The 12500-nt window shown below is 42.6% G+C and overlaps 1 protein-coding gene across 2 annotated transcripts in view; it reads left to right on the top strand.

The window, feature by feature from the left end:
- galnt14 (UDP-N-acetyl-alpha-D-galactosamine:polypeptide N-acetylgalactosaminyltransferase 14 (GalNAc-T14)) overlaps positions 1–12500 on the top strand; it is a 194949-nt gene that overhangs the window by 128739 nt on the left and 53710 nt on the right. For both annotated transcript variants that reach the window (XR_004106500.2, XM_031308303.2), the window contains exons 4-5: positions 14–81; positions 6990–7055. Coding sequence is in view for 1 of the 2 variants with exons in the window: in XM_031308303.2 (XP_031164163.1) it covers positions 14–81; positions 6990–7055 (134 nt within the window). In the remaining variant the exon portion in view is untranslated. The remainder of the gene's footprint in view (positions 1–13; positions 82–6989; positions 7056–12500) is intronic.

The following is a 12500-nucleotide window of genomic DNA, read 5'->3' as shown; positions in this document are numbered from 1 at the left end:
TTTGTCTCTCCAGTGTTTTGAACAGAACTCCAGTTCATCTCATCCACGAGATCATTCTGGTGGACGACTTCAGCGATGACGGTGAGCTGCAGCTGGCCACACACGCACATACACGCACACACACACACACACACACACACACACACACACACACACACACGTTCACACACGCTCACACACACACACGCTCACACATTCCAGGTCAGAAATAACAGAGATGAGACCCACATAACAGGTCAGAGAGAGAATGTGTCCACAGCAGCTGGGTCCACAGTTTCAGGATTACAATGAAGATGAAAAGAGACTTTATTCTGGGTCAAAGAGGAGACCGACGAGCTGCATATGAACAGCATGCAGCTGTGTCCGCTCGGTCCCCAGAGAGACACAAAGAAAGGTGAAAGGGACCAAACAAAGGAGAAAAAAAGTTAAGATTGAACTTTAACAATTTAGAGTCTTTAGATATTCTTTGTTTTTCTAATTGTCAACAAATCACATAAAAAGACCAAAACCAACAACGAATTGACAAATTGTCCTACAAACATTGTGTGCATCAAAGCCTGATGTATCTTCTTCCCTTTGTGCCATAAAAACACATCAGTAAGCCACACTGTTGCACTGGGTGACATGTTCCTTCATCACCATGAACACACACACACTGTAGTTCATGTTGACTCAATCCCACACACACTGTCCTGCTGCCGCAAATACTCACTAGAGCACCAAATGTGGATTAATCCGCCCTTGAAAATAGTCCCCAACAAATGCACTATTCCCTCCTGTTTGAGTAAAGTTTGCTGAAAACTACTGTCCAGCTGTCTTGGGAAAGGAATGTGTCTTTTTTACAAATAAAATTATATATATAACAGTTTGCAATGATTTTTATCTCACTTTTAAAAGAGGAGCAATCACAGAAATAGTTTTTTTCTTTACACTCTTGCTAGAAAATAAGTTCCCCTCCATATCTGCTGAGCTGACCTCGATATAATCAAAAAACAGTTTGTCTGCATTTTGATTTTTAGGGCCAGGTAGTACAGCAGTGATAAGAAAAACACAAACATGCAACAGAAAACTAGAAGTACAGTGAAACAGCAGCTTCAGGAGAAATGGAACCAAATACCCGATAAGTTTTGATTTGTGCCTGGAACTTTATCCGAGTTAATTTATCTGTATTTGGAGTTCCTCAAGTGTTTTTTCATCCTCCTCTGAGTAACTTTAAGTTATAGTTATGTTTGTTTTTCAAGGAAACAATAAAGAAGGCAACAGAAATGCCAGCGGTTTAGTTTGAAAACTCAACACAGAGAGAATCTTGTGAGTGGATCTATGACGTGTACAGTGGCTTTGTGTGAACTTGAACACAAATTCAGTCAGGACCACTTTGTCAATAAATAGATTTTATTCATCTGCAATTTGTATTTTGGCGGTATGGCTCTGTTCTGGGGCCTCCCCGCACTTCCTCGTGCATACGTGGAGCGCATGAGGCAGGAAGAGCACACCTCCCTGCCCTTCCATGTGCATACATGGAAAGCCTTAAGCCGGGAGAGCAACAGTGGCAGGATCCCTCTAGGGTACAGAACAGAGCAGCATCAATGACAGCAAACATGACATTGATTGAGTCAGACAGCATGAATATATATATTTCAAAGGAGGAGCTGGGGTGGAGGTGGGTTGCAAGCACTAGCAGAGATGCAGCAAGGTCAGCTGGGAAAAGCAGTTTAAATAGAGCCCATTATTTGGAAATCCAATCATATGCTTAGGAGGGAATCAGCTGAGCCATCAGCTGTTGTGCTGGCTTAGCTGACTGTCAGCTATGAGCTGAGATAATAGCCGAGCTTGACTCCGTGAATTTACGCTATGCTCCATTTAGTGTAACATATTAAGAAGGAAAGTCTCAAAGACACGGCTGCCTTGCCAAATTTTTCAAACATTTTTTTGAGCCTTCAGTCTTATAGTTGGTGAAATACAGCAAAATGGACATGAACTAGAAACTTCTGTCGCAGCACAGATGGGGAAAAAACATCAACACCAATTATTCCAGTAAGGAAAACCCAACTCTGCAGAACGTGCACTCTGATACCGGGGGCTCAGTAGTAGCTGCTGCTGACGAGTCTTTCCAACATCCTATTATCAAAGACACCTGCTGAGTCGACCTGACAGCCAATCAGGACAGATGGTGCCGCACACACACATACAGAAGTGAAAAATCCAAGTGATGAAAGTTAAATAGTGCTGGATTTAGACTGTGAAGAAAATGATCAAGAAGCAGTGGAGAGATGCAATCAGCAGTGGAGACTAATACATGCAAGTAAACAACCAAAGATAGAATATGTGCAAATGAGCAACAACAGGATACACAGTGTTAATGGTACAGTGTGTGCACTTGGAACATTCAATTCAATTCAATTTTATTTATAGTATCAAATCATAACAAAATGTATCTAAAGACACTTTACAGATAGAGTAGGTCTAGACTACACTCTATCATTTACAAAGACCCAACAATTCCAGTAATTTCCCCAAGAGCAAGCATTTAGTGAGACAGTGGCGAGGAAAAACTCCCTTTTAAGGCTCTGACACACCAACCCGACGGCCGACCGTTGGCAGAAAAGGCAGTCAGACTGATCAGTCTCCCCGAGTTGGTCAAAAAAGTGCCTCGGAACATACCAAAGCGACGCAGAGTTGAGCGTACGTTCTGCGTGTGCGCAAGATGTAATACGTCTCCATAACAGCAGGCGGCACTAATCTGTATTGTCGCCCAAAAAATGAAAAACGGCAGCTGATTGGACGAACGCGTCACGTGGGTCTGGCTTCTCCCCAAACATAATGGCGGCTCGTTCGGAAATACAATCTCGTATTTTACAAAAATAGTTCACTGTTTCTGAAAACATTTTAAGTGAGAAATAGGCCATGCAGTTGCTGAATCTGTCTTCATTTCAGATTGAAAAAGGTCAGTTTAAAAGATTTTGGTCAGATTTTGAGAGCTGTTCGTCAGGCTCATCCCGCTCGTCATTTCCGGTAATTGGTCATTGAGTCCGACTGCCCATTGGCAATCTGCACACGCAGAACGTACGCTTAAGTCGGCGTCGCTTCGGTGTGTTCCGAGGCACTTTTTTGACCAACTTGGGGAGACTGATCAGTCCGACTGCCTTTTTTGTCAACGGTCGGCCGTCGGGTTGGTGCGTCAGCACCTTTAGGGAGAAACCTCGGACGGACCCAGGCTCTTGGTAGGCGGTGTCTGACCGTGCCGGTTGGAGGTGTGATGAACAGTGGCAATAATAGTCACAATAAATGTAATGGAACTATGACTAGATGTCACCTTACAACTGAGTGTGAAGGCTGAGCCACAAAACCACAGAGGAAAAACTCTTCAAGCACTTCATTTCCTCCCACACAGTGTCATTTAATACAGTTTATATCCTGCCTTTGGCTGCAATCCTAATTTCTTGCAGTGATTTATTTTTGGGATATTTGGTCTAGCATGCTAGCTTTCTTTCCCCACAAACATCCTGCTACACATTAATAGAATGTTTTCATCTCAAACTTTTTATTTTTTATTCCCAACTTGTATATATTTGAAATTATTTGTTCTTATATTCTGTCCTATTATTATTTAATGTATATTGTATCCTATATTTCATGTATATTCTGTATGTGTGCTGTGTGTCTGATATTTTGCTGCTGCAACACTGGAATTTCCCATTTTTTTGGGATCAATAAAAATCTATCTATCTATCTATCTAGAAAGACTGTTGATCTCTAATATCAATATTGTTGCTATGCGGGACGTTAAGTTTTATATTTTGTACCCCCACAGTCCCAGCAGATGAGTTCAAATCGACATATCGACACCACATATGCTCAAAATCCTTGAAGAGATTTTTTACAATTATTATTATATATTGATATTGTCATACTCATTTTTTCAAGCTACAGCGATCTGGGAATTGTCAATAATTGTCAATATTCAGGCTGGGTCTCTTCAGGCTGGGTCTCTTTTTTTTTTAGTAGGTTTGGTTTACATTTGTACTTTGTTGTACCACATTGAGTGAAGGAAGCAATTGCAGCCATGTATAAAAAGGCATTTTAGCCCATTGAACTCTTGAATCTAAAAAGGATACAATTCGTTGCATAGTTCTGAATATATCATGTTTTTATAGTCCGGCTCCTCTGGCACCACCTACAGCCTGTAGTGTGATTTGCAAAAATCCACTGCTCCCTGTTCAGATGCACCAATCAGGGCTGGGGGGGTGTGTCTAACTGTGTGTCAATCACTGCTCATGCACACTAAGGCCTGGATACCCGACCCGAGCCCGACGGGCCGGACCGGGTTCGGACAGATATTTAGAAATGATGGTCGGGTTCGGGCCGGGCTCGGTCACATCAGCGCGATAAGGCATTTGTTGTAAAATGGTGCTGCAGCTCCTTTAAGAGAGCTCAATGTGTGTGTAAAGTGGGCAGAAGAGAGATAGAGAAAAGAGAAAGCAGACGTGTAGATGTGACCGGAGCAGAGTTGGTGGAATAAGTTTAAGTTTTGTACACAGTGTGTGCGGTGTCCGAGATAAACTCCAGACTGAAAACCAAGTTCATTCATCTGCTCTCCAGAAACGGGATTTTAACCCCAACGTTATATAACGTCGGACCTGGAGGTAACGAGTCTCCCCTGGTTTTCTGATCACGGTCGGAATCGAAGCGATCAGGAAAGGTTAACACATTGAACATTTTAAATTAAACAGTTTATTAACGTGAGCTTGTTCCCCCGTGTGCGCTGATGCCTCATCTGTTGACATTTCCGAATGCCTTCCAGTTGCTTAATAAAAGCTTTCCACACAAACAAACGTACATGTGTCATTAGTATGAGAAAAAAAACGACGAGATTTTAACTGTGTCGGGCTCGGGCCGGGGCTCGGACATAAATATCATAATGCCTGACGGGCTCGGGCCGGGTTCGGTCACGGCTCTGTCGGGCTCGGGCCGGGTTCGGACGAAAAAATTTGGCCCGATCCAGGCTCTAATGCACACGCATTCATTCTCCCTCGTGGGGGGAGGGGCTTAGGAGACCGTTTTGGGCTTTAGCGGAAAAGGGGGAGGGACTGAGAAGTTGTCGATGTTCAAATTTTTGGCTAAGTCCTGGATCTTCACAATCCTACCTAGAGCACCTTTAAAGCAGCAGAACTGAGCACACTTTAATATCTGTTTATTTAACGCAATTAATATTGATATAATATTGATCAATGTTATCGCACGTCGCCCTCATATCGTGCAGCCCTAGTGCATATAAACATTTGCTCATTCTGTCTGCACTCAACAACGCTGAGCTCTGCATCCTCGCAGCTACGGTGCTGCCTGCTGTTGGAAACGTTCCATCTCTGCAGCCTCCTCCTGTTTTAGCATTAAGTTGTTTGTGAATTTTGAATGTGTGTTCATGTTCAGAAATATCTGTTGCAGATCCATCCCTTCCAAACTAAAATACAAATTGTTGCAATGTTAAAACCTTGATGTTCAGTTTCCTGACTGAACTGAGAAAATTGTAGTTTTTGAATCCGGTCAAAAACTTTTTTCTTTTTTGTGAAGAACTAACCCTCATAATGGGTGAAACGATTTCTATCAGGGTCAAAGTGTTTCTCTTTTTTCACAAAGAGCACCCAGTTTCCCCCTTGAAAGGAGAAGTTCAGTGGAGAGGAGAGTGACCAGGCGTCCCATTTGGGTCAAAGGGCTCTGATGGAGGTTTTCAGTCATTCAGGACCACTAAACTTTGGAACAGTGTGACTGAAGATTGTTTTCCAAAACCTTTTTTTTTTTAATTAGTTCTTTTCATATCACAATAGTAGAGAAAGCAGTAGCAGCAGTAGTCACAGTCCTAAAGGACACTTGCACTTGTGTGAAGTAAGTCATTTCAAAATGAATAGTAAAATATGACTTAGTTGTTTTATTAAAAACATGTTTTCTCCTTTGTGTTAAGGAATATCCTGGAGCCCTGAAAACATAAGAAAACTGACCATATCACCATATAATGATAAGCCCAATGACAACATGATATAACAATGTTTTATTGTATGTGTAATTGGGTATAATATCACAGTTACTCAGGGATAGAGAGCTGAAACGGTTAGCCAGTTAATCGATTAGAAAATGGATCAGCAACTCTTTTCATAATAGGTTAAAGGTGCAGTAGGTAAGACTTATAAAACTAACTTTCTGTCATATTTGCTGAAACTGACCCTATGTTCCAGTAGAAATACATGAAGCAGGTCATTTAAAAAAAAAAAAAAATCCAGCTCCTCTGGTACCACCTACAGCCTGTAGTGTGATTTGCAAGAATCCACTGCTCCCTGTTCAGATGCACCAATCATGGCCAGGGGGGGTGTCTAACTGCGTGTCAATCACTGCTCATGCACACACATTCATTCTCCCTTGTGGGGGGAGGGGCTTAGGAGACAGTTTTGGGCTTCAGCAGAAAGGGGGGAGGGACTGAGAAGTTGTTGATGTTCAAATGTTTTGGCTATGGCTAATCTCTGGCTTCACCTTCTCAAATATGAGGATTAAATGCTTTTCTGTCTTTTGATTTTTGACTGTTGGTTGGACAAACATTCAACCTGATAATAAATATTAATTTCACTTCTGTAAATGACTCATAGCACAGCTCTTGTTCTCCCTTTTTCCTTTTTTTCTTTTCATTTTGACACTTTTCTCCAGAGTATGTTTTAACATGTATTACAAAAGACAGTTATATTTCAAATAATAGATTAATTCAACTCTTAAAATTCAGCAGGGAGCACACAGTCGGCTGACCGTCGACGAAACAAATGTCTGAGTTGTCAAACTGCAAGCTTTGAATTGTTGTCTTGCTGCTGCAGAGCTTTTCAGCGAGCTGCTAATTTCCCTCCAGCATCAAGAAATTATCAAGATATATTACACAGCATACAATATTCTACTCAGTTCTATTATATTATTGTTCTGTTCATTTGAATAATTGTGTTGTTGTTTTTTTTCAGAAAGTGACTGCCAGCTTCTCATCAAACTGCCCAAAGTCAAATGCTTTCGCAACAACAAGAGAGAAGGTATGGCAACAACAACTGTGTGTGTGTGTGTGTGTGTGTGTGTGTGTGTGTGTGTGTGTGTGTGTGTGTGTGTGTGTGTGTGTGAGAGAGAATTTATATTAGCATTTTAAACATGTTTGTGTGCAGATATATTTGCATTTTTAATTATCCACACTGCTGTTGTATGCGTGTGTCTCTGCATGAAACTGTCCTTCCCCGAAAAACGCTCCCGACGTCGTTTGTACAAGCAGCAATTACGACCTATATTTACGTTTACAGGGGCGGCGCCCACTAGAGGCTGTAGTAATTATGATGTAGCAAAGCAGGAAGTAAGGTGACGAACTATCAAGGGGGTAAGCGAGCATCTGGAAAGCGTCCCTCCTATGGGGAGATTCTGAGGCTAACAAGCCATCACCTCCCATTAGCATTCCATTGACTCCCATTTATTTTGGCATTACTTTGACAGCAGATAACTTTACATGTGAAGCGTTTAAAGACTCTATTTGTCCATTGTTTATTTCTAAAGAAACATGACAACATATAAAAAGCTCCATTACCTTGTATCTCACGTTATGGCTCCGTAGCAGCCGTTTTTGTAAAAATAGGCTAACGATTGTGTCATAACCACACAACTTTCTGTCGCACAGTAGAGGAATTACTGTATAGTCAGGAGAAGCTCGCAGGCAATCGGGGGGGACGTGGAGGCATACAGTCAAGGGAGAAGCTTGTATGAAAGCATCGGAACAAAATATTTCTGCAACGTTTTGATAGATTGGAAATACTTCGGTATGTGGCAAGTGAATACATATGAAGTAACATTTATCCACGAACAAACAGATTTCTCTTGGCACCGCTACCAGAAGACTTACAACTTTCAGACAGGTTGCTCACGTCACATCTACATCTTTCACTGTCTATGCGAACTATAAGGGTGCCTACATTTTCCACATTAGGTGTTGGGGTGGTGGATGGGTCAAACAAAGACAGGACTTTCACCCGGGAGAGCTAGGTTCAAGTCCTGTTTGAAAATAAAAGTAAACAGCCAGGTTTTTTTAACTTAACGAACGTCCCGTTGTGTGAAGTGAAGTAACGTCTGATTTTAACCCAAACCACAATCTTTTTCTAAACTTAACTAAGTCGTTTTGGTTAAAGATGTGTTTAAAATTGCAACAGGCGTTCTCTGGTTTAGATGTGAGGTTGTATTTCCACCACCGCTAGGGGCACTAGTTTATGAAACACTCCTGTGGGTCGTTTTAGAGGGTAGGAAAAAATGGCACATACCGTGACATGGTTTGGAGGACTTGTTGCTCTGTATACATTTGTCACCAGTAGACCGTGTGCGTGTGGGTAGAACATATTTCAGCGCATGTGCATGTATACGTAATAAAATGGTCCAGGGTTGGCCTTTTTCATCCATTTGACTGAGCATGCCCATATGTAAACACACTCACAGACAGATTGACATAAAGACAGACAGTGAGTGGAAGTGGAATTGATGCATTCATCTTTGGCTACATATAGAGCTGCAGAACTGAAATGACCTGAAGTGAATTGAAATGACAGGAGCTGCTACTGAAATAGAGCCCAGAGTGGCAGAGAGAGACGCAGACTGTCATAAAAGAAATGTTCCTGAAAAGAAAATGTCTTTCAAGAGCTGAAACCAAATATATCACAAATTCAAAAGCAAGACCACGACCTAAAATGGGACCCTTTACTTCGTAAAATGCCAGAAGCAGCAAAAATACGCAAATGACAACCAGTGAGAGTTAATGCCTCAATCACACTAAATGTGGATGTTGTTCCTCATTTTAGTTTTTAATACAGTCGTCCATCATGACATTTTTCTATATAATCCATGTGGAGCAGCCTCCATGCTCTTAAATATAGAATACAAATGAATGCAATATGCAAATTAACATGACAGCTTGACAATGTGATGGGGTCAAGAACATTTTGGGAAGTAAATGCTGTAGGGACTAGTGAAAGGTTCCTGATTCTGGATGTATGTACATGTACATTTTATACTCAGGACTCTATTTAAAAGGTAGATGATATTAGTCCATTAACCTTTTACCACCCAATGTTCCACCAGTGGGATTCTACAGCAGTGTTGTGACTAAGTGGGCATTTACACCAAGAAAAGTGATCCATCGATTTGCCGCAGGGTGGTGCGGCGGGGGGAGTGTCAATGAAACGGCCCATTAGTGTGACATCCTGTTATGTTCTTAAAGGGGTGATAGAATGCAAAACCGAGTTTACCTTGTCATAGTTGAATAACAACGGGTAAAATAGGCATACATAGAACCTCAAAGACCCACACCGCTTTCCTCTGCAAATCTCACAATTTGAAAATGCCGCTGAAAACGAGCGAATCTCAGCCAAGCTAACAGTTGACGTCAACTTGGTGGCTGTACCTTAATTGGCTCTGGTCTGTACCTTTGTCACGTCCCAAAATTGACATACAGACCACTGGTCTGAGACCAGCTGGTGTTTTGAATGTATGTCAAGCAGATCTCACACAAGAGCTTAGCTGAGAGCTGCGCCGTGTACTTTAGAAAGAAAAAAGTTTGGAAGTTTTTCAAGGATATTGAATATGAACCACGGTCATAAATGCAGTGTTCCAGGCTGTACAACGGAATACTGGAAAAGTGTTTAGAACGAGTAGATATCAGACAATGGAGCGGGACTTGTGGATCTAACGCAGCGGCGCATAGGATGTTCCTGTGGGCTTCACTCTCCGCTAAATGTCCCCGCGCTGAGACACTGAACTAGCTACAGGGGGAGTTGTGATTCCTTGTCTGGAAGTGGAGCTTTTTTATGTTCCAAGGGTAACGTTACACCAACACTAGTTGTAATGAAAATGTCGAAACTTTGCATTGGTGTATGTGTGTGACATACACACCTGTGCACGACACACTGGAGGATGACTAAACTGTAGCTAAAACTGTGTCTCTGGTGCTTTGTACAGTAACATTAGTTGATGCGTTAATGTGTCGGAGCAGAAATTAAGTTTGAGCCACCTGGGGATATTTTCTGTCGGCTGTTCCAGCCATTCCTGCTCCGGCGGTGCTGCAACCGCTGCTCGCGCCTGGCATGTCTGTACAGGCTTTGGCCGCAGCGGTCGGGCATGTCTGTACCTTTAGAAGTCTATCGGTAACGTTAACTCTGTGTGTGTGTGTGTGTGTGTGTGTGTGTGTGTGTGTGTGTGTGTGTTGGAGCAGACAGTGTGTGGGTTTGTTTGATAACAGAGCTCTGCTGAAACTGACAGCAGTGTCTGAAATATGAGACCTCTGCTGTCTCGTCTCCACTGTGTGTGTGTGTGTGTGTGTGTGTGTGTGTGTGTGTGTGTGTGTGTGTGTGTGTGTGTGTGTGTGTGGATTGGGCCACATTTTTCTGTCCGAGCCCGGCCCACGTCTGACAGAGCATTAACCAATCCCGGCCCGAGCCCGAGACATTTTTTTTTCTCATACTAATGACACATGTACATTTGTAGGAAGGCATTCGGAAATGTCAACAGATGAGCGCATCAGCCCACACTGGGCAACAAGCGCACGTTAATACAGGCGCACACCTACATAATAAGCTTTTTTCAATTTAAAATGTTCAATGCTTGTTCAATGTTCAATCATTTCTAAATACCTGTCCGAACCCGGCCGGCCCGCCGGGCCCAAACCGAGGTTTGGGTATCCATCCTCTAGTGTGTGTGTGTGTGTGTGTGTGTGTGTGTGTGTGTGTGTGTGGCGGGGGGGACATGGGCACAGAGGGGAGGGGCTGTGTGTGTGTGTGTGTGTGTGTGTGTGTGTGTGTGTGTGTGTGTGTGTGTGTGTGCGCGACACACAGGAGGATGACTGAACTGTAACTAAACTGTGTCTTTTTTCACAAAAACGACTAGTGACAAATCTGGCGACTTTCTGTAGAAAAGACGCCAGTATTGTCGAGCACGTGAGGTATTTCTATCCTTTGGCCTGCCAAAACAGTCTCTCTCTTCTGTCCTGTGACAGAGGAGCAGAGGAGCCAGCACCGTATGCTGAGAGGAACAGCCCCTCCTCTCTCTCCTCCATGTGCAGCAGCACTGTGTCGTTGTAAACCAACCAATCAGCGCGCAGCTCATCTAAATATTCATGAGCATACCATATAAGGGAGAAAACCTCTTGTTTCATTCGAGGGCTATTTCACAGGGTTGCATTAGGGAGCATAGAACAGCACCCGGGCCATTTTCAGCCCAACCAATGTTACATACCCTATTAGGAGACCTTAAGGAACAGTGTGAAATACCCTATATAACCATTCGATCACCCCTTTAAACCCCCCAACAAAGCACAAGTGGACTTTATATTTCGCGATTACTGTTCTCTGTCAGATCGTTTATAGATTTCGACGTTTCCGACATTCAGCGACCGAACATTCAGCTATTACACAAAGTCCCGGGCAGTTCAGTGCTTGTGTTTCATAACCCTCATAGTGTTTAAAAACTTTCTTGTGGCAGCGATAGATGCAGTGATGTTTTCCTGTTTACTGTACGGGATTCTTACACCACCTCAAACCATAGCTCCAAACAGCTCGAGTCCAAGTCACCAAGTCTCAAGTCCACATCTCTGTGCTTTAGAGATTTTCCTAAGTAATGATAGAGAAGACTCAGAGATGAGAAGACTTTTTGGTCTTTCTTTTGTAGTCATTTTCAAAAAGAATGCCCTGTCATAACTATAATACAGGTATAGAGCACTATATGACTGAAAGGGTTAAAAACATGGTGTCCCCCTACCTTTCAAAGCAGCCTGGCAACCCAACAATGAAATAAATCTATGTCCAAATTCAACAGAAGGGTCTGGGTGGGTGATTTTCATTTAGCCAGACCATCCCCAAAAGTGAGCTGAGTGTTATGACGTGTTCGTTCTGCACAATTCTTTTTTCTGTTACGATGGTCAAGTGTCAGATTAGGCGATTATGGAGTGGAAAAATCTTGCCGTGACTTGGCTGAGAGACGTGACGGACTACACGTTGGTCCACAGCCAATCAAACCTCCCTGTCTTTTACAACACGCGTGATGTCATCGGGAAGGAGGTGCTAGGGACCGACTCCGTCATAGAATACCATCGTGGAACGTGCAACTTCTTGGGTATTATTCCTAACATATACCACATGTATATAGCAAGAAGTCCTAGCAACTAAGACTAGCAACCACTTTGTGGAAGCTGATGGGGAACCAAATAAAGAATGAAATAATAAGATAAGGAATGACCACAACGAAGAGAGCATGCAGATCAGATCATAAAGACACTATCAAAAACCAATTGCAAAAAACAAAACAGATAAAGTCCGTCTGATGACTTTGTGTTATGATTAAAAAATGAATTTTGCCCTGCCTGAAGCAGCATCTGGTTGTAATCTCCACTTCTAACTGCATGGCCCTTTTTCCCCATCATGTTTGACATGGATATAAAGAACATGAAACCCCACTGGTACGCT

This window comes from Sander lucioperca, chromosome 19 (genome assembly GCF_008315115.2).
Source record: "Sander lucioperca isolate FBNREF2018 chromosome 19, SLUC_FBN_1.2, whole genome shotgun sequence".
In the NCBI taxonomy this organism is placed as follows: Eukaryota; Metazoa; Chordata; class Actinopteri; order Perciformes; family Percidae; genus Sander; species Sander lucioperca.
This window is presented reverse-complemented; position numbering and strand designations above follow the sequence as displayed.